This window comes from Ictidomys tridecemlineatus, chromosome 12 (genome assembly GCF_052094955.1).
Source record: "Ictidomys tridecemlineatus isolate mIctTri1 chromosome 12, mIctTri1.hap1, whole genome shotgun sequence".
NCBI classification, from domain to species: Eukaryota; Metazoa; Chordata; class Mammalia; order Rodentia; family Sciuridae; genus Ictidomys; species Ictidomys tridecemlineatus.
In genome coordinates, this window is record NC_135488.1 from 59775130 (window position 1) to 59798175 (window position 23046).

Sequence of the window (23046 nt, forward strand, 5' to 3'; positions counted from 1 at the left end):
CACTCTGCCTTTATGCTCTGCGTCACCACAGGCTTAGAAATAACAGTTAAATGACCATGGAAACCTAAAAGCATGAGCCAAAATATGCACCAGCACCCTCCCCCGGCACCCCCTGCAAAAAAAAAAAAAAAAAAAAAAACAACCCAAAAACCCTTTACATTGTTTCTCCCATGTATTTTGTCAGAGTCATGGAAAGCTAATATAATCACAGAGGGGAGTGAGTAAAGTCAGAAATGACTAAGGGTGCCTTGGGGACACAACACTTCAAAGGAGAGAAAAAGATGTCAGCCCAGGAGACAGAAAGGGAGGTAGAAGAGTCAAAGATATCAACAAACAGAAAAAGTTGCAAGGAGAAAGTGGGCCAGAGTATTTAAACTGCTTACTATTTAAAGAGAAGGCTGAAGGAGGTTGAAGAGTCTTTACATTTTAAAGTGCATTTTAAGTCCCCACCCCTGTGATTCTAGCATTTGCATTTAACAAACAGTCTCTTTCACCAGAAACTATCATCTTCTGCCTCACTTAGAACTTTCACAACCTTGATCCACCTTATAAACCACAGGTTCCAGAACAGCAGGTTTTGCCACATTATAAGCCAGAAAAAAAAAATGCAGCCATTTTAATGTGTTAATCCAAGTTACTTGACTCTGGGGGATAGTCCAAATCAAGAGTGAGAACAGCCTCTCAGGCTGACCTGACAGTGTAGAGACCATTAGGCAAAATGCTAGCAGATTCTGTCTATTCCAGTGCTATTTACAATCCTCAGGAACCCCTTTTAATCTTTGAGGTGCTTGAAGGTTTTAGCCTGTCTCCATGCAGTTCTCCCCATATTTTGGGGTTCCACTCAGATCTTCCCCTCTTCCCCATGCTTATAATTCAAAATTACTGCTTATCTCCAAATGATCTACTACCAATTTGGAAACAACAAATTATTTCACCCAAGTGAGACTGTTGATGCTGACTATCCTAGAGGACACTGACATTCTAAAAGGTAATGCTTACAGAAGGAAATACTGAATTTGGCTGAGCATGGTGGCACCTGTCTGCAATCCTAGCACTAGGAAACTCAGGCCCAGGCAGGAGGTTTGCAAGTTCCAAACCAGCCTCAGCAACTTAGTGAGGCCCTAAGCAACTTATCAAAACCCGTCTCAAAATAAAAAACAAAAGGTCTGGGGACTGAGCTCAATGGTTAAGTGGCCTTGGGTTAAATCCCCAGTAGAAAAATAGATAAATGCTTGATTCAAGACTCAAAATTTGAAAGAGGAGAGTATTCCCAAACTATAGTCATCTGTCTTTTGCTTTGACAACTGAACCTGTTGCTACACTCTTACATGAAGGCTGTGGCCATGACTTTTTTCTCTATGTCAACATTTTACCCCATTTATTCTTCACAACAGTTGTCACTTTCTTAGGGGCCCTATTTCAGGTAATGTTGGCTCCTTGATTTACAGACCCTCATAGTACATCTGTACTTCTTTTGAAATGTGATGATCACTTCTGCAATTTATTTATATCACTTGTTCAATATATGACAAGTTCTCATAGGACAAAGTCTGCCTTTTGTCATGTTCACCATTATCTCCTTGGTATCTAGAATACGCAGATACTAAAAAATATTTGCTGATGAGTGAAGAGTGAGGGCCTACTGCTATTATTATTTTTTTTAAATATTTATTTATTTATTTTTTAGTTCTCGGTGGACACAACATCTTTGTTTATATGTGGTGCTGAGGATTGAACCCGGGCCGCACACATGCCAGGCGAGCGCGCTACCGCTTGAGCCACATCCCCAACCTCCTACTGCTATTATTCTAGGTCTACTGGTGATTTCTACATTACTGGTTCCTGGAAATACAGATGGGAATTAAATAACTGGGCTCTTCAAAGCTAAATGGCTAAAATCACTGTTTCCAAAACACATCAAATATCCTATCTTCATCTCTGGTCTTCTCCAGAATCTGAAGCAGCAACCAAGCATGAGAATAAGTGGGATATACTTTCAACACAGATGTCAGGACACTTCAATAGGGGAGAGAACGGTCTTTTCATCACATGGTGTTCACTAAGACAAGTGGATACTCACATGCAAAGGAATGAAGGATTCTTTTCTTTCTTCTTTTTTCACATTTTTTTGGTTGTCAATGGCTCTTTTATTTTATTTATTTATATGCAGTGCTGAGGATGGAACCCAGGGTCTCACACATGCCAGGCAAGTACTCTACCACCGAGCCATAACTCGATAACTCCTGGATTATTTTCTTTTTTCAATGTTTTTTAAGTTATCAATGGAAATTTTACTTTATTTATTTATATGCGGTGCTGAGAATCGAACCCAGGGCCTCACACATGTTAGGAAGCATTCTACCACTGAGCCACAACCCCAGCCCTGGATTATTTTCTTTATACATAAATCTAAAGATAAGAGTTAAAATAATAAGACTCTTAGAAGAAAATATAGGAGCTTGGTATGGTGGCACACATCTGCAATCCCAGGTAGGCAGGACCTCAAAGCAGGAAAACAGTAAGTTCAAGGCAGACCAGACAATTTAGTGAGAACCTGTCTCAAAATAAAAAATAAATAAATAAAAGAAAGAATATTTGTGATTGTGGGTTAATTTTGTTTTTTTGCTACAAAAGGCATAAATGACTAAAATAAATAAAATGGACTTCATTAAAATGAAAATAATATTTGTTTGTGCTTCAAAGGATGCTATCAGGAAAACAAAAAGACAACTGGTAGAATGGGGGAAATATTTATAAATCATTATATCTATCTGATCAGCATCAAGAACTCTCAGGATTTGAATTCAGTTACCCAAGTAAGACATACAAATGATCAGAAAGTACCTACTAGATGTCAACATCATCAACCATCAGAGGAATGTATATCAAAACTACAATGAGATATCATTCCACACCCCTAGGACAGCTATCAAAATGATAGATACCAATGAATGGATAAATGAAATATGGTATATCCATAAAATGAAACATTAGACATGCTACAATCTGGAAGAAACTTGAAGACATTATGCTAAGTAAAAAAAAAGACTATGTATTTCCATTTATGAAATGTCCAGATTAGGCAAATCTAGACAGACAGAAAGTAAATTGGTGGTTATATAGGATTAAATGGCAGGGGAGAATCTTGGGGGGAAAAACAAGATATGGGCTTTATCTGGAGTAATGCATATGTTCTGGAAATTGCTGTTGGTTGTACAATCCTAAGATTATACTAAAAACCATTGAGTTGTACCCTCTAAATGAATTAATGATTATGAATAATATATTAATAATGCTGTTAGAAGTAGTATAAAGAAATTGTTGAAATTTTCCCCAAACATGACACATTTGTTAGAAGCCAGTCTCTCATTCATTTTCCCAAAGTATGAAGAACAGAAACACATATTTCTGTCTTCCAGGATACTCCAAGTCTCAAGTCCATTTTCCTATGTGTCTGCAGAACTTTTCAAAGTTCAGTGTAGGAAATTCAATACTGGTGAATCACGGGCCTATAAGCTTCTTACAATAGAATATTTCAATTCTATACAGCAATGTGTTTTTCCTCCTTAACAATAAATTGTCCTTGAAGCTTGAAGAGCAGCACAAAAACTTCTTTCTGTACAGAGAGTGATACTCCATTCAGGGTATCTGAAATTCACCTGGCACAGTATTCTGTGTAAGCCAGAGTGCCATTCTGGATGGCCTACCCCTAAATGTTAGATGCCGAACTTTGGGCTCTTGATGTTCTCTCCTTCTTTCTTTTGACCAGGTCTGGAGATATAACTCAGTGATACAGGCTCTGGGTTAAATCCTCAACATAGAAAGGTTGGGAGGGTGGGGGGTGAGAAAGAAAGAAAAAGAAAACTGATATGGGGGAGTTCAGAGCAGGCACCAATAGAGACATCCTGAAATAAAATGAATAAATTGATTAGAAAAATAAAGAAATGTCAATCAACTTTATTTTCAAAGTCCTTGATACATATACATACATATAAAGAAAGATAATGGCAAAATCTAAAGATAGCACAAACCACACCCTTGTTGTCAAGAGTGCTTGAGGGGCAAAAGGGAAAGGGGATGAAAAGGTGGGTGGGAGGTTTAATATTTTCTAGCTTCAGAAAGTCAGAGAGCCCAGATCACAGCCAAAACATCTTAGTATGGGTTACAGATTCTTTACAAAGGTGTTTACCTGTGGGAAAGAGAAAATCCGAGTTAAATTTCACATTTTCAGCAGACTATTCAATGGTTATCCACAATGTGTATGTATGCAGTCCCATGAGTTTTTGTGAGAAAGAGAAAATAGGCCTGAAGAAGAAATGTGAGCTACCCAGGGTTGTATAGCGGCAAGTGGCAGAGCTGGGAATAAAATCCAGAAGTCTCATTTCCCCAGTTTTAGAATACCTTAGAGGAGGAAGTCAGCTGGCAAGCATATATTACAAGTCAATTATTCAATAATTATTACCCTACATACTTCAGAGAATAGGAATTCTATTTATAGCGTGTACAAGATCCCATTGGCTTTCAGAGTGTGAACTGCAATTTGAGACGCAAACCCCAAAGTCCAATGTATTAAACTTTGAAGCAAAGACCAGAAGACAAAAATACAACAAGAAGAAAACTACTAGAAATTAGAAGTTAAGATCCTTCTCATAGGGCTGGAATTGTGGCTCAGTGGTATAATGCTTGCCTAGCGTGGGTGAGGCCCCGGATTTGATTCTCAGTACCACATAAAAATAAATAAATAAAATAAGGGGATTGTGTCCATATACAACTTAAAAGTTAACAAAAAAAGTCCTTCCCACCTTCTTCATGAGTTCTTCTTGTCTGGTTACTTCTTCAGAGAAATCATCATTGACATCCAATACCAGAACCGGAATGTTTGACAGAGCTTCAAAATGGAGCCTATAGGAAGCATGAACACAAAAAAGAAATCTGAACCAAGCTTCATATACTCATTAAATTTTAATAGTTCAGAGAACAGATCTCAATTCACATAGCTTCTCAATGAAATAGCACATAAACAGCATTAAAATAACAACAGAAACCTCAATAAAGCTGACTCGAAAGAAAATGGCTAAGATTTCTTTTTATTCCTGAGACTGATTCTGAAGGTCAGAGCTCTTAAACATTTTAAGTGGACAACATATTAAACTTAAAGGGGGGACAGTCCAGAAACTAAGTAAAACTGACAGTTTTCCAAATTTTTAAATTCTCCATCCTGAGCCAAGTGTCACCACTATCAATTACAATGTTTAACCTAAAGAAATGTACAAGAGAGAAAAGAAACAAAAAGCTGAAGCAATAGTATCTAATAAAAAGTGGATCAACAACTTTTTTTTGGGGGGGGGGGGCGGCGGTGTACTGGGAATGGAACCCAGGGACATTTTACTATTGAGCTACATTCCCAGACCTTTTTAGTTTTAATTTTGAGACAAGGTCTTGCAAAGTTGCTGAGGCTGGCTTCAAACTTGAGATTCTCCTGCCTCAGCCTTCAGAGTCATTGGGATTATAGGTGTGAGCCATCACATGTCTGGTTGAACTCTTGTTTTGAACAATCAACTGTAGAAAAATAGATCTCTGTCTGATATTGCTCTTTTCTCCAACTCACTTGGTTGTCTTGTGAATAAGCCAGGCTTCGTGCTGACCATGAAGCTGCTCGAGATAAGCCAGCTCAATTCCTTTCTCTTCCTCCCTGGACCTCCGATGCAGTCTCTTCAAACAAACCTAAAAGACAATCCCCAGGTCTATTGAGTTCATCTGCTGTTGTGTCTGTTGCAATGCCATCTTGGGAGCACTGAGACCAATATAATATCTATGTGTCCATCTTGGGCAATACAAGTCATAGTCTTGCTTCTGTTGCCTTGTTCCGGAATTTTATTCCATCAGATGATCTATACCATTCCTTTCTACCTCCACCTGAACCTTAGACCTGCTCCTCCTCTGGAGTATACTTAGCTAGTTAATGGCAAACATCATTCACCCAGTCAGCTAAGCCAGAAATCTGGTAGTACCTTTCTTTCTCCACCTGCCAATCAATGAGGAAGTCAGAAAATTCTCTGTAATATCTCTAATTGGTTATCTCTTGCTGCCTTAATCAGGTGCTCACTGACTCTTACCTGGACTATAGCAAGTCTTTTGCCTCTCTGCCTTCTAAAGAAGTATTTGAAAAGAGCAAAGGCCATGAAGTCTGGAGTTAATCTGTTTCCATCATGCACAATGGTATCATCTTGGTGCATTTCCCCATCTTCCACCCACCCCACATATCCCCCAGAATTCACCGATGTTAAGGCATATCAAGCCCCTGGCAAAAGCTGTTCTCCCCTGAAAGTCTGTCCCCTTAGTCCAGTCTTCCATAGCACTGCAATGGATAATGACATTACTTTCTTTGCTTAAAATAGTTTACACGCTTCTTACTGCCTATAGCCATAACGACAAGGTTCAAGGAAGTATGAGTGACTTTTTATTTATAAAATGTAAGTAATTTGAAACATCTCTTTCATGTTATACCAAACACTCTCTCTAGAGTAGGATGCAAAATCTGCATAGGTCAAAGATAAAACAAGGAAATGAAAAGAAAAAACAAAACAAAACAAAACAAAACGAGAGGCTCGACACCAACCCACCTCCCCGCATTAACTATGTGTTGAACAATATTTATTCTGCATCTGGTAGAAAGTCTGAAGCTCACTGGCTCAGAGAAAGCAGATGTCTCCTTTGTTACTTGTCACACAAATACTTCTTATACCTCTTATTTCTCCTCAACTTCCTTAGCTCCTCCCCTGGCCTTGTTGCTTCAGCCAGATTTGACCTTCTTCCTCTGAGACAGGTCAAGCTCCTTCATTTCTCAAAACTTTTGCTCCAAATGTTTGTTTTGCCTGAACTGCCCCTGTTTTTCTGTCTACCAGGAAAATGTTTTATTATTGAATGTCATCTGTCCTGGAAGTAAACTAGAAGTATAGATGGATTAATCCACTAATTTGGGACCTCCTCTTTCAAATACTTAAAAATGTGAGCATTATCCCCAAATGTAGTAGACAATATTCTCAAAAACTTGGGGTCTTTGCTGTTTCCCTCTTATCTTTCTACTAAGCAAATTTCACTTAGGACTTTATGTCCAGCTTTCCAAACTAATGAGAAGACACAGGTCTCAAAGCTTCCACACTTTTAGTTGTTATATCTTCTATGCTTTTCCCCTAATCGATTAATAATAATTGCCCCTAACTTAAATATAGCACTGTCCTTGGAATTTGATTTGCTGTTAGCAATTTGGACATAAGGGAGGAGGCAGCATGAACTCATGGAAAGGCAGGGTGCCTCAAATTGCTACTTTCTATGGAGGTCCCCCTTTATCTGTGACCCACCCTCAGAGCTCCACTCTGAGAACTGAATGCTGGCAAGGCTCTGGGCAAACACAGACTACTGTTTTTCAGATGAATCAGAGTTTAGAGTGAGGTCTGCACAGGACACTTAGAAGGGCACACAGTGACTGGGGGACATCCAGGAGGCAGGGTTAGATTCTGTCCTGCTTAGGGCTAAGCACGGGATATGGCTGAGTAGGTGGCCAAAAAATATTCATTTATGTATTCATTTACTGTTTTCAGCTGGGCACAGTGGCACACACTTATAATCCCTATTGATTTGGGAAGCAGAGAGAGGAGCATGCCAAGTTCGAGGCCAGCATGGGAAACTTAGTGAGATCCTGTCTCAAAATAAAAAATACAAAGGGCAAGGGATGTAGCTAAGTGGTAATGTGCCCTAGGTTCAATATCCAGTACTGGGGGAAAAAAATTACTTTCTACTCTAGTTTTTCCATCTATCTTTTTCTCCTATTTTGATTTGCTTTGAGTGTAGGGTGGTGGTGGGGATACTGGGGATTGAACTCAGGGGCACTCTACCTCTGAGCTATAACCCCAGCTATTTTTATTTTATTTTGAGGCAGTGGTCTCATTAAATTGCTGAGGCTGGCTTTGAATTTGTGATCCTCCTGCCTCAGCCTCCTGAGTTGCTGGAATTACCAGTGTGTGCCACCATGCCTGGCTTACTTTCTTTTCTACTTTCCATCACTTGGAACCTGCCTCTTTTTCTTTCCTTCTACCTTTCTACCTCTGTGTCCCCACTCTCAATGGTGACAGCTCTAAGACTTCCCCTTCCTCTCCTTCCCCAATCCCAGCTTTTTAGTTTATCCCTGACATCCAGCTACCTAGTTTTCTTTACCCACAACCTATGTTATTAACTTTCTGTGTACTTTCAGAAATAATTTATACACATACTTTCACTTTTTTTAAAAAAGCATATTAAAGGTGTTCCACCATATACTTGGTACCTGTTTTACTTCACTAAGCATAAATCTTAAAGAACACATTAGTATATAAAGAACTTTCTCATTCTTCTTTATGGCCTTAAAGTTTTCTAATGTATAGCCAGACCACAATAAATTCTAACAGTCTCATTGATGAACACTGGGTCATTTCCAATAATTTGCTACGGCAAACAATGCTGCCTGATACACAGGCCACTCTGCCCATGTGTGAGCATATCTACGGAGTAAATTCCAAGCAACTGATTAATAGGCCAAAAAGTATGAGCTTACTGCCAAACTACCTCCTTGGAAGTCAACCAATTTATATTCCCATCAGGAAGTAGTTTGGGATTTCCTAAACTACTACTGATTCTCTACTTCTCTGTGAGAAAAAATATTATCTGAATTAGTGAATATTTTTTAAATATTAGAACACTGCAATTCTTACAAAAGCTACTAAGAATTCATTGCTTGCAGACGCTGATGTGAACACTGATTTATTAAAATAGGCTAATATTGTCCTTTTTACTATTAATTTACTAAACAAAGCAAACATCCCCCACCCCAGAAGCCTAGGTATACTCCTATTTTGAACATGTGGCATAATTCTTGCTTTACTGACATGGTTATAACAAGTTCTTTTTTTAAAAAGAAGTTCAAATAGTGCTTTTGCCTGGCTCCACTCATCACAGTCCTCCTAGGGAATATACACTTGAATGAGAACAGGAAAGACAATGTAGGTATATACTGCAGGGAGGGATCCTTTAGCTAACCTCCTAGACAACAGGGAGAAGAGCTAGTATGACCGCTCAGGGTCAGAGACAGGAACTGGATGGTGACCACTGCTGGGTCTGTTCACTGTGCCTCCCAATCCCCAAACCCAGGTACCATTTGTTCTCACACATCTACTGCATGCCAGTCTCCATGCTTCACTGTCCCAGGCAAGGCTTTGAGGCACCCTGGCTGGCTGCACACTCTACCTAATTCCAAGGTACCGAGGAAACAGCAAGATCCAGCCATTTCTCTTCTTATTTTTTAAAATTACAAGTTTGTTTGTTTTTTTTAGAATTTAAGGGAAAACAGGTGAAAAGGAGCTGAAGGCCCTACTGAGGTCGATCCATCTCACATGCTCTAAACAGAATTGATAGCACTCTGTGCTGAGTATTGAGCACTGGTACAGTTTTTACACAAGATATTTTAACTTCTGTTCTGCTGTTCCCTTGGGCAACAAGGAAGGATGTGGGCATTTCTGAATTCCTGGGTCTAATGCCATCAAAAAAGAACTAAAATCCCCATGTACAGGCGAGGACTGTAGCTCAGTGGTAGAGAGAGCACTTGTCTAGTACATGTGAGGCACTGGGTTTGATCCTAAGCACCACAATAAAAATAAATAAATAAAATAAAGGTACTGTGTCCATCTACAAAAACAAACAAACAAAACAAAACAAAAAAAAACCCTAGAATTAAACAAACAAACAAAACCAACACCATCTAATTCCCAACAAGCTTTTTTCCTTCTCTGCCATTAAGTTGCAATAATCCTTTGACTCACTTCATCCTATACCAGTTCATCCTATACCAGCTAAAGTACTTTAGTTAATCTCCTCAAAAGAATATATCAAGACCCTCCAGAGATAATCATCATCATCATCACTGCACCTATCCCTCTCATAGGTCATTTCCTCAGAGTACATACAAAAAAGTGAAAGAGACTTGCTTGCTTTCCTGTGGGTCCTAGTATCCAAGTCCAACCTCCACTCCCCAGAAAAAGGGGCCTGTGAGTTGGCCAGGCAGCACTGTTTTACTCTTAGGAACAGATCAGCCCACCTCCTCCTTTGCTCCTCCCAACACTGTCTTCACAATACTAAGCTGCTGTGCTGAACTTTTGTCTCCCTTGGAACAAGTTGGATCAGAACTCTCCTAATGCCCAACCTCTCAAGCTTCTGCTTCCTTGAATCCAGTCATCCCATGACACCTTTTTAAATGCCAACCACAATCTTCACTCAACCCAACAACATAGTACTATCACTAGTGAGCCCTCCTGGGAGCAAGCCTTCTCTCACCTTAAACCCGACCCTCAGCTACTTCAAGCTATCCTCTTTGGCAAGGGATTTCTCTTTCCCTATTCACTGATACCTACCTCTAAAATAATCACTTTCATTAATTTGCCTCTTATATACCTGCTCCCAAGCAATGAAAACCACTGAAAGTCTCAGATATGTCAAATGGCATTAATGCACCTAACTTTAGCCTAGTTCTCTTTTTTGTGGTGCCAGGGATTAAACCCAGGGGTGCTTAATCATCGAGCCATATTTCTAGCCCTTTTTATCTGAGACAGGGTCTTGCTAAATTGCTGAAACTGGCTTAGAATTTGTGATCCTCCTGCCTCAACCTTCCAAGCTGCTGGGATTATAGATGTATACCACTGCACAGGCTAGAGTGGTTCTTGTCATAAAAAGAAGCTTCACAGGACTGGGATTGTGGCTCAGCAGTAGAGCACTTGCCTAACATGTGCAAGGTCCTAGGTTCAATCCTCAGCACCACATAAAATTAAAATAAAGATTATTGTGTCCAACTACAACTAAAAAATAAATATATTTAAAACAAAAAAGAAGCAGCAGCTTCATAAAAGGTTCTCAGCCCTCTGGCCTCAAGAACCTCTAGTTCATTTTCATTTTAAACCTTAGACTCTTTATTTCTGTGTACTCTCTTATTCCCTCCTAATTTAGCTTCTGCCTTATAATTTCTAGAAACCCTCAAAACAAAGATCCCCAGTATCTGGATATCGTCATATTCAAAGGTTTCTTGTTTGGATGCTCCTTTCCCAAGGTAAGATCCTTCTTTCCAATCCTCTGCTCCACGGCCTGTGAGTCTCTGAGACAGGGACTCTCCTACTTGTTTTCTGACCCTATTCAATCTGCTCTCAGGCTCACTTTTGCCATGAGGCTTAGCCCTAGCTCTGGAAAACACGGCCTTTAGCATGCAGACAGCTTTCCTTTCTTCTAAGATTACGTGGTATAGTTGTCATTTAAGTTTTTCTCAAAAGCTGAGAGCAGGGCAGGGGTTGTGGCTCAGTGGTAGAGCACTCACCTAGCAAGTGTGAGGCTCTGGGTTCGATCCTCAGCACCACATAAAAATAAATAAGTAAAATAAAGATATTAAAAAAAAAAAAAAAAGCTGAGAGCAATGCATCTCTCAGCAAGTTCCTCTCACCTTGACTTGAAATCCCACTCCAGAAGTCTTTAGAGATATCTTGTCTCAGGCATGGATTTTATAGACAAGGACACCTCCAGTGCAAAATTTTCCCTGGGACTGCCTACTCTTACTGCCAGTCAGCAGAAACCAAAGACCATGCTGTCTCCACAGACTTCAGTCTCCTGCCATGATGTCATCCTGTATGTTGGCTGGCTTCAAAGTGCAAGTCAGAAAGCCACAGAATGAACTTCTATAGTCCATCCTACCATACCCATGGCCTCCTCAACATTCCAAAAGAGGCAATAAATTAGGGCAATATCAGGATGAGGTGAGAAAAATCCTCTTTCTCTCCCTCTCTGCTGAGAGCCATTGCCAAGTAGGAATGACGCATGGCATGACCCAGGTAATTTGCAGTGACATTGCATGTAAAGTGACCTGGCTCAAGGACCAGGGCGGATCAGGGTTTAGGGTGCTCCTTGGGTTTAGGGCGGTTCCAGGTTTAAGGTGTATCCTGCTGCCTCTAGTTCCCGTTGAGTTCTCACGGGATTGAGAAAGTATTTGGGATTCGGAGCCTGGTGGAGAGTGTGGATTTTGTGTATAGAGTGCAGGTGACAGTTCGAGAATAAAGAGTTGCTGTTTGAATCTACAAGGTGTGGTGGCTCGTGATTTGGTGCCCAGCCAGACTGTGGCACCTCTCCACATCCTATTCAGAAAACCAATGAGATCATTACAACCTCATATGACCCTGCCACTGGAAGGAAGCACTGAGGCCACTGGCTACAGTTCAGAGTGTCCATGCCATAAACCTAGAGTGACAGGGATAGTGCCCAATTTATTCTTGCTTTGTGGCTTCATTAAGCAGGACCTTTTAATGCATACTTAATTGCTTGAGCACACTGCTGCACAAAATCTGTGGGAAATGGGTTGCTCAACACTAGATTAGGAGGTGTCCACCTATTGCTCTCTCTGCCCTGGATAATACCTGTGTTCTAACTTCTCCAACAAGAAAATCTGAAAGTCACCCTCTTCGTTTCATAAAGCCCTGAAAATGAAGGTTTTAGGTTCAGAGTTACCTGGGGAGTAGCCTGGAGGTAGATGAAGCCATGTAATGACAGTCGACTGGCAAACTCCTGCAGGAGAAAAGTATGCCAGTCCTGATAGATGTGCCATTCGATGTCACTGAGGGAACCATTTTCAAAAAGATTCTTCGCAAAGATATACCTGGTTAGAAATGTAAGTGGGATGGGGTGGGGATGGAGGAAGAATGGGAAATGGAATGAAAAGCACAAGAGAGAGACAAGCACAAAAATCAATAACCAACTTGTTCCATGTCTGTTCAAAGCACTTAACCTTTCTAGCTCCTCATCAATTCTTAAGAAATCTGAATTCTTAACCCACAGCTCCCTCCCTGCTCAACACTATGGTGGAAAACAGTATCTCAACTTAAAGGCTGAGACCACAGCTTTCCAGATGCAATAAGTCACTGCAAGAAAAGGGATACCAGAAGAGTAACTCATTGGTCCAGGACAATTTTTCAACCAGCTGAGCCACATAGCAAAGGGTGCAACTTTTGAGATTTCCTGGGATGGCAAGGCCCCAAACAAAACCTATAATCCCAGTGGCTCAGGAGGCTGAGAAAGGAGGATCATGAATTTAAAGCTGGCCTCAGCAACAGAGAGTCAGTGAGACCCAATGAGGTCAGTGAGACCCTGTCTCTAAGTAAAATACAAAATAAGGCTGGGAATGTGGCTCAGTGGTTGAGTATCCGAGTTCAATGCCTAGTACCTACCCCCCCAAAAACAAAAACAAGTGAATCCAGCATAAAGCCACTCAGCATATTATATTTAAGGACTGAAGGCCTCTGAGTCCTCTGCCTGCTAAGCTACCCTTTTGACTAGCTGAGAAATGAAGAGGGAACTACCTTTATGTAGTGTCGTCTATGAAGCAGGAAATACATTTCTTACTAACTTCAGTATTAACAAGAAAGTAGACTCTCCACCAAAGTACGAATGAGCTTCTACTGGCTTGCTTCCTCTGCTGCTTAACTTCTAAGTCAGATTAAAGACTCTAAAGCTGCAAATCAAACTAGCTTTGCTTCTTGCTTACTTCCACACAAAAGGAGGCTCTGGTAAATAGGAAGTCAGAGCTAAACAGAAATCATGGCTTTGGAGGGGTCAATTCCGTTTTCAAATCACAGGCATTTTGATACAAAACACAATTTACATCCTCAACAATGAACTCCAGTTTCTAAGGCAACGCTCAGCAACTGGCTACTTCTGGGAAAATGAAATTCAGAATCCTTGTGTATGAATGACTTGGGGAAGGCAGTGAGTGTGCCTTTAAGAGAATAGTTTCCAGAGTAACTCTGCAGGGTCTGATCCTGGCTGTAATGCTCACTAGCCATGACACATTGGAAAGTCACCTGAACTCTCTCAATCCATTATTTTGATGATTGCACATAATACTCATAAAGTGCTTAGAAAAGTGACTGGTGGATTATTTAAAATATCTTTGTTATTACTGCACTGCTTTTTGCTAGCTATAAAGAAGCTAATGTGAAAATACCAAAAGCAAACTTTCTTAGTCTAGAATGATTTTGCTATAGCTTAGCTGAAGGCAAAAGGAAAAAGGTGTCTTTTATAAATCAAGTTCTGAAAAATGTTGTTAGCTTTTCCACAGATAACTAGAAGAAGAAATTCAGATGCTATAAAGAAAAATTCAGAAGTTCTATAAAATGGGCCTTGAGGATGAGCACATCCCTTATTTTTCCAAAGCTAGTAGTGATCGGTGAGAGGGAGTAGAAGATAAGGTTTTGGGCACTAAGAGGAGACCTCTACTGCAGACTGAATATAGGGGCTGTGGAGAAGAACAGGGCTTAAGGCCTAGCAGTCAGGGTCTCTGTTCTAAAACCACATGCTAGTGTTTCCTTTAACTCAATCAGAATAGACTTAAATTTCTTTCTCCCTATTCTCTACTCTCCCAGAAAACCCATATTCCTCTTTCAGAACACGCATGTGTACAGTCCCTATTAGACTAGAATTCTCTCATACAGGCAGTGACTGGGACTGCCTTTTCTAATACAGCCCCAGGAGCACGCTGAGGCCTCAACAGAAGAGCCATTCTGTATTGAGCCAACAAATAAAGGAATGTTTTTTTTTGTGTGTGCATATGTGTGTGTGTGTGTGTGTGCATGCACATGCATGTGTGTAAACTGAGAATGAAACTCAGGGCCCTGTGCAAGCTAAACATCATATTCTACCATTGAGCTAGCCAGACCCCCAGCCCTGGAATGAATTTTTAAAAGGGTATAAAATTATACTCAGGATTAGAATTTGTAATTAGTTATCCTTAAAAAAAAGCCCCTTCTGATGAAGGTACCTGGAATGATGTAGCTCCCATAGTGGGATCAATTTTTCTCTCCTCCTTTACAAGTAAATGTTAAGATCCAGGTAGCTTAACAAAGCATTTCTAATAAATGTAGTATTTCTATTTTTCTGTTTTCCTCTGGGAGGTCTCTCACTAAGGGCCAGAAGTCAAAAGACCAACTGTGAATGTTTCCAAGCAATCCAGAAGATTATATGTAACTCAACTTCCTAGTCTCAAGAGGCATGTCTTGAAAGAAGAGAGAAAAACAGAGAGAAGTCCAGTACATAGTAGAAAAAGAACTAAAACTCAGAGCCCAACCATTTGTAATCCACCCACTTTTTAGAATACACTCCTCTTGGGGCCTACAAAGAAGGAATGTGTAGCTTGCAGGGTTTGTTTCACATGTCTTGCATGAGTTGGAGGTAAAGTCAGATAATCACATGCCATTTACAAATAAATCCTTATTTTTTTTTCTTCCAGGAGGCTTTATGCGAGCACTTAAGAACTAGTTTATCTAATTTGGAATCATGAATATCTTTAGCAGTGAGTGGACAATGAAAAAGTTCCATTTTGATAGATCAAAAGGGCTTAATAAATAAGTCTGCTTACCATTTTACAAAGTTCACAAATGAAAAACCTCAGCAGTATTCAGATCAAGCCACCCTAACTTCATCTCTAGGTAGCCAAACCCCAAGTTTATAGCCTTGTCTCTGGCAAAACAGATGCAGGAAATCTGGTGCCTGGATGGGGTAATTCTTTTGGAATAGATGGGCTCACCTCCCAGGCTGTCTGCTAGCCTACACTTAAAGTAACCATACATCTCTTTCCTTCAAGATGAAGACCTGCCCCTGAAGTACATAAGTATTTTGTGTTTACTCTAGACTCTGGCCAGCAATAAGCCCTAATACGTAGGAAGGGATCAAAAAAAGGATAAATAGAGCACAGGTGCCAATTTTGCAAATGTGCTATTTCTTCCTAGACATCCTTTTCTGAAGAATAAAAAGAGTGAATAAAGCTCCTGTAGTCATTTAGGCAACATAAATTTTAATTGTCTATAGTTTTCAACTAGGTGATAATCAATCACGGATTTATTTGGTTCTCTGGAACATATACTGCTACCTAAGTGTCTATTCTGTACTTTAAGTATTTAAGTTATACTAGATAAGTACAAGTTTGCCTCTATGCCATAAAGTAAGGAAACATAAGGTAGTCAAGAGCACTGTGGGAAATTCAATGCATACAGTTAATGAAAAACACAACTTCCTTTTCTGACATGTAATTCAGTAGAATTACAACTATGGAGAAATCTGTAAAATTGTCTTTATAAGGAAGCTTTTTTTTTTTTTTTTTTGAAGTACCATTTTAATTGATTAGACCAGTGCAGAGTCCATGCAAGAAGAACAAACACACAGAACTGAGCATGGGGCTTGTAACTGGCAAAGGGCTTGGTATCTTACCTGTCACTGTACACAGACCTCTCAAAGATCTGCATGGGCTTCTTGGCCTGCATGTGTTTCTCAGGGAAGGACTCCAGCTGTACTTTCAGGCGGCTCAGAAATGAAAATGTTTGAAATGTATAGGACCATCGTGCTGGCTCCTGGTACATCATGTCTAGCAAGTTTCCCAGACTTTGAGTAGTACTGTCCTAAATGGAAATACAAAAGAGGAGAATTTCCTAGAAGGTGTATTTATTCCATAATACGATACCTCCTCACCCTTCCCCAAGGTTTAACACTCAATCCAAGAAATTACAAGTTTCCTTTTACTAAAAAGTACAATCAGATCCTCCAGCTTAGTTGAAATGACATAATCAGTAAAGAGATTTTCCTATCTTTATTAGACAAGAATACAGGAGATGATATGCCACCTTCAATATAAATAAAGAGTGGAGAGGCTGGGGTCATGGTTCAGGGATACAGTGCTAGCAGCCTAGCACGTTCGAGGCCCTGGGTTTGATCCTTGGCACCACATAAAAATAAATAAAAAAAATAAAGGTATAATATCTTTGTGTCCAACTACAACTAAAAAATAAACATTTTTTAAAAAAGAAAAGAGTGGAGAAAAACCATACAGAATTAACACATTCACAGTTGGGTACAGTAGGTGTATACCTAGTGATTGAAAAGTCTGAGGCAGGAGGTTTGTAAGTTTGAGGGCAGCCTGGGCTACTTAGCAAGACCCTGTCTCAAAAAAAATTATTTTTAAAAGGATTGAGGATGTAGCTCAGTGGTTGAGCATGCCTGGGTTCAATCTCCAATAATCCCAAAACAAATAAACAAAACAAAACACATTTCACTAATTGAAGGATTTGTGGAGTATTAAGAGTTAACAACCAACAGCTTTCTAAAATTCTAATCTGAATCAAATCTTTCCATTGTAACACTATGTTGACTCTTTTTTAAGATTCCATCTGTGGCTCTTTCTAAAATGTCAAGGCAGGTAAGAAAGCAATTGCTTATTTGTAAGTTCAAGCAAACAAACAGAATTCTATATATTTTACAGAAGGGTTACAATTTATTAAACAAAACAAAACCCTCTTCCTTTCTAGAGACTTTATGAAAAGCAATTTAAGGAGTTTCATTAATTTGACATGTGTAGGTGGGAACAAGTGTGGGATACTTGGGAGCCCTGGATTCTATTCTGGGTTCTGCCATTGATTTAAATCAAAGGTGAGTTTTGTGGAAACCACTTTGGATCTGGATTCACTCATTCAATCACCATTAATTGAAGGCCTGCAGCATGGATGAGGTGCTACACAGACTAGGTGCTATAATGATAAAGAAAAAGGAAATAATATTTCAATGTTTACTATGATGTTATCTCATTTTATTTTCAAAATAGTTTTGTGAGGTAGGTAATGTTATGTCCACTTAGTCTGAGGTTAAAGTAATTTATTTGTTTGAGGTCTCATGGGGAATAAGAATTGAGTGAGAAGTAAACCTCTAACCTCTTCATTCTAATGCCGCTTATGAAGGTGAACCAGAATTCAAGGAACTCACAATGCAAATGGAAGAATACTAGGATACACAGAGCTAGAATATAGGCAAAATGTGATGGTCAATCACATTAGTAAGTTTCTGGGAAAAAGTGACATTAAGCTGGGAAGTGAGTGACAGATGGAATTTTCAGAAATGGAAATGGGATTAAGAGGAAAGCATTTCTGTAACTTCAGAAACTTGGGGAGCTGAGGCAGGAGGATTCCAAGTTTGAGGCCAGCCTCAGCAACTTAGTGAGACCTGTCCCAAAATAAAAATAAAAGACTGGGGCTGAGGGCTGAGGATGTGGCTCAAGCGGTAGCACGCTCACCTGGCATGCGTGTGGCCCGGGTTCGATCTTCTGCACCACATACAAACAAAGATGTTGTGTCTGCCGAAAACTAAAAAATAAATATTAAAAAATTCTCTCTCTAAAAAAAAAAAAAAAAAAAAAAAAGACTAGGGATGTGTGGCTCAGTGGTAGAGCACTCCTAGGTTCAATCCCCAGTCTCCCCCAGTCAAAAAAAAAAAAAAAAAAGGAAGAAGAAGAAGAAAGCATTTCAGGTAGAAACAAAGACAGAAGTTGGGGGAGGGGGCAGTACTCTTAGATTATAAAAAAGGATCACAGCTCTTTGAAAGGCTTTAAAAGAAGCAATGTATACTGAACTGAATGGATCAGAAAGTCATTCACTCAGAGATGTGTTCAGGAATTCTCTCCTTCTAATAATCCCCCAATGCACAAACACACATTAGCCTCACAAATGGCCCCTAATAGAAACAGCAAGGGCACAAATTTGAATCTCCTTGAGTCTCTGATAATATCATTAGAGGGCTGGGATTATGGCTCAGCGGTAGAGCGCTTGCCTAGCATGGACGGGACCTGGGTTCCATCCTCAGCACCATAAAAATAAAGGCATTGTGTTGTGTCCATCTACACCTAAATAAATAAATAAATAAATAAATAAATCATTAGTGACTGTAGGAGCAGCCATGGTCTGCTGCACAGTTTGGAGACCACATGATGGAGTAGGGCACTGGGCAGGCAGATGTAGCAGGTGGACTAAGTGTGGGCTACTGCACCAGTAAGCTCTGGACTACCAAAGGGAGACTGTTCTGGAACAAACACTATACAAGGGCCTATATGATTTGTGAAAGAGCCACCTTTGTTAAAGAACAAATGGAAACATCCTTCTAAGTTGTATAAACGAATAAAGAGACAATAATTGGATATAAAAATATTTTGCAACCCAAAAGGAGAGAGGATCAACTTGTGTGCTCAGATAAAGCTGTTGTACAAACCAGGAGAAAACAGAAATATCTTGATGAGATTTGAGATTATATCAATGATAAAATAAAAAGAGGTTTTTGGGAGGCTATGGTGTGGATCAGTGGCAGAATGCTTGCTTAGCATGTGTGAGGCACTGGGTTCAATCCATAGCACCATATAACAAAATAAAATAAAGTCCATCTACAAAAATGAAATTTTTAAAGAAGAGGCTGTCATAATAAAAACTGAAAGGATCTGGAATCTGAGGCAGGAGTTCAAAACCAGCTTCAGCAAAAGTGAGGTGCTAAGCAACTCAGTGAGACCCTGTCTCTAAATAAAACACAAAAATAGGTCTGGGGACATGGCTCAGTGGTCCAGTGCCTCTGAGTTCAATCCCCGGTACCAAAAAAAAAAAAAAAAAAACAAAAAACAAAAAAACAAAAAAAAAAAAACAAAGAGAAAGAGAAAGAAAAGAAAGTGAAAAGAACATTCTTTTCTTTGTTGGGGGGAAGGGATCCCCAGGATTGAACTTGGGGTGCTTAACCACTGATCCACATCCCCAGCCATTTTTATTTTTTATTTTGAGATAGGATCTTGCTAAGGACCTCACTAAATTGCTTAGAACCTTGTTAAGTTGCTGGTCTCACACTTGTGATCCTCCTGCTTTAGCCTCCTTGCTAGGATGGCAGGTGTATGCCACCACACCTAACTAGGAAAAGAACATTCATTAAAAAGGAAAAAGAACATTTGTTTTCTTAAAAAAATCTTTTTGTAGTTGTAGATGGATACCTTTATTTTATTTATTTATTTTTATGTGGTACTAAGGATTGAACACAGGGCCTCACACATGCCAGGCGAATGAATGCTCTTCCATTGAGCTACAACCCCAGCCCAAAAAAGAACATTCTTAAAGGAGGAAAAAAAAAAAAAAAAAAAGCAATTTCCAAAAGAAATATAAAGACAGTAACTAGCAGATTGTGTACTGAGACAAACTTAATTAGTGAATCAGAAAATCCATACTGAGTGTCAGCTTAAGAAATTTCCCCTTGGGCTGGGGATGTGGCTCAAGCGGTAGCACCCTCACCTGGCATGCGTGCGGCCCGGGTTCGATCCTCAGCACCACATACCAACAAAGATGTTGTGTCCGCCGAGAACTAAAAAATAAATATTAAAAAAAAAATTCTCTCTCTCTCTCCTCTCTTACTCTCTCTTTAAAAAAAAAAAAAGAAAATTTCCCTAAACTAAGAAAAAAGAGAAAATTATGAAAAAAATAAATAAAAAGACATGTTAGGAGGAGATTTGATATACGTGGTAATGTAGTTGTAGGGTATTTTTGCTTTTTCTTTTCTTACCTATAAAAAGGTACACCAAGATGTAATGTCACCTGGGTTCCACTTCCCAACAACTAAGACAATTTTGTATCAAACAACTTTACACACAGGAGCCAATATGATCTCCAGCAACTTCAATGTACAGCTAAGTCCTCCATATCTGTGGGTTCCACAACTACGGATTCAACCAATTGTGGATTGAAAATATTCCAAACACAAAAAATTACATCTATACAGAACACATAGACTCTTTTCTAGTCCTTTTTCCTTAAATAATACTGTATAAAAGTAGTTACATAGTATTTACATTGTATTATGTATTACAAATAAGATAGAGATGACTGAAGAATATAATAACAGAGGATGTCCTGGAACCAATCCACTGCAGATACCAAGGAACAACTGGACCCTTAGCTAAGATAAAGCTTCCCAATCAAAGAAACATTTTTACTCTAAGGAAACAAGAATTCAGAGTTCCCAATGAAAAAGGAGCAGAGGAAGACATTCATGAGGTATATATCTTCTTCATCACTGAAGAAGACATAATAGAAATGTGATAGCTCTAGGTATTTTGGGGTAGAAAAAAAATTTCATGATACTACTAGGAATTTAAAGTGATCAAATGAAAAACAAGCTAGAATCAAGTGGAGAATAAAATAAAAGACTCCAGCAGAGAAATTCACTGAGTATCAGAACTAATGTTTTGTGTGTGTGTGTGTGTGTGTGTGTGTGTATTTACTTATATAGTCATTTATGTGCACGTGTGCGAGTGCACACACAGACACAACAAAAAGAATTGTGGAACTGGACCTATCCTGGCAAAATGCCAATGGTTCTTTAAAAATATAACAAAAGCAACTACAAAAATACCCCATGAAGAGGGAAATGACACAATTATTTAGAAAGACAAATGGTCCAAAGCATATAACACTTTCCTATAATAGAATACTTTTTATATTCCAGGGCAAAAGAAAGATGGTTTCTGACAAGCAACCACTCAGAAATTATGCCACCCCCTTATTCTTTCTAAAAAAATTTATCTAGAATGTAATTCAGTAAACTGGAAAATGAATCAAAATAAAGAATTAAGAAATGGGAAGATGCTGTAAAGAGAAAATAGTGGTAATAAACCAGAAAAGAGTTTAAGTGACTATTATTAATGTGGTTGTGTGACATTGCAAATTTAAGAATCACTATTAAGAGAGAAGTTTCATACTTCAAAAAACATTCTGTAGGGGTTGGGGATGTGGCTCAAATGGTAGTGTGCTCACCTAGCATAGTGAAGCACTGGGTTCAATTCTCAGCACTACATAAAAATAAAATAAAGATATTGTGTCCACCTAAAACTAAAAAATAAATATTTAAAAAAACATTCTGTATCTACAAAATTTCATGATTTCAATATACTTGGGCTGGCCGGGTATGGTGATGCACATCTGTAATCCCAGTGACTAGGGAGGCTGAGGTAGGAGGATCCAACTTCAAAGCCAGCCTCAGCAATTTAGAGAGGCCCAAAGCAATTTAGCAAGGCTCTGTCTCAAAAAACAAAAAAGGCTGGGGATAAAGCTCAGTGGTTAAGTATTCCTGGGTTCAATACCAGGAACCAAAAACAAAACAACAAAAACCAAAACCAAACCTGGGATAGAGTCTGTTAAAAAAGAGATAATAAAAAAAGCACTAATTTTTCTCCATTCACAGACTCCATTAACATCGATAGATAGGTTTCAATATGTATATTTTAATTTCTCTGTACCACTGGTAGAATAAAAATAATAAATTATCTGAATAAATAAGGGAAAGTGAAAGAAAAAATTAAATAGAACAGAAATAAAGATGAAAACACAAAGTAAGGTGATAGACATGATCATAATAAAGAAAAAAATTTCCAAGAAAGGATTGGGAAAAAAACTAAAAATTCCTGTTCCTAAGAGTAACATCTAAAACAACAGTTTGACTGAAAACTAAGGGAACTGACTGAAAAATAGGGGAAAGCAAAATCTACTGATAGAAATAAAAAGAAAGTGAATGCGGCTATATTGTATCAAGAAAAAAGCATTAAGTGCTGTAAGAACACTTTTAATAACTAACAATAAACTAAAATTAAAGACCCCACAAGGAAGTCCTGAACCTTTTCAAAGGGAATAAAAGAGCGCTGAAATACATAAATACAATGCAAAGCTAATTAAGAATAAGAATTAAAAATTTAAATTGAAAAATATAAAGAGACAAAATATGAGTACACATTTTAGCATACTTCTCTTAGAATTTATTTATTTTTGGTACCGAGGATTAAACTAGGAGTGCTCCACCACTGAGTTACAACCCCATCCTTTTTCCTTTGAGACAGCATCTAAACTGCTAAGGGTTCACTAAATTGCTGAGGCTGGACTTGAAATTGGGATCCTTCTACTTTTGCCTCCAGAGTTGCTGTAATTACAGGTATTCACCATCTCAGTATTAAAAGAAAACGTAAACGCCAAAAATGAGAATTTAGCCAAGCACAGTGGTGCACGCCTGTAATCCTGGGAGCTCAGGAGGCTGAGATAGGAGGATTGCCAGTTCAAAGCCAGCCTCAGAAACGGCGAGGTGATAACGAATAGGTGAGACCCTCTC

At 39.0% G+C, this 23046-nt stretch overlaps 1 protein-coding gene across 4 annotated transcripts in view; it reads right to left on the reverse strand.

The window, feature by feature from the left end:
- Window positions 1-2734: 2734 nt before the first annotated feature.
- The window catches only part of Dguok (deoxyguanosine kinase), a 38503-nt gene continuing 18191 nt past the window's right edge, over window positions 2735-23046 (reverse strand). Inside the window, exons 2-7 of one of the 4 annotated variants that reach the window (XM_078028998.1) lie at window positions 18167-18236; window positions 16318-16505; window positions 12568-12715; window positions 5609-5724; window positions 4803-4902; window positions 2735-3905 (exon numbers count right to left, since the gene is read on the reverse strand). In XM_078028998.1, coding sequence (XP_077885124.1) covers window positions 3813-3905; window positions 4803-4902; window positions 5609-5724; window positions 12568-12715; window positions 16318-16505; window positions 18167-18236 — 715 coding nt within the window. In that variant the 3' untranslated portion in view covers window positions 2735-3812. Of the gene's footprint in view, window positions 3906-3937; window positions 4190-4802; window positions 4903-5608; window positions 5725-12567; window positions 12716-16317; window positions 16506-18166; window positions 18237-23046 lie in introns of those variants that run through there. The other 3 variants (XM_078028999.1, XM_021729129.3, XM_005329349.4) reach the window with 3 other exon arrangements.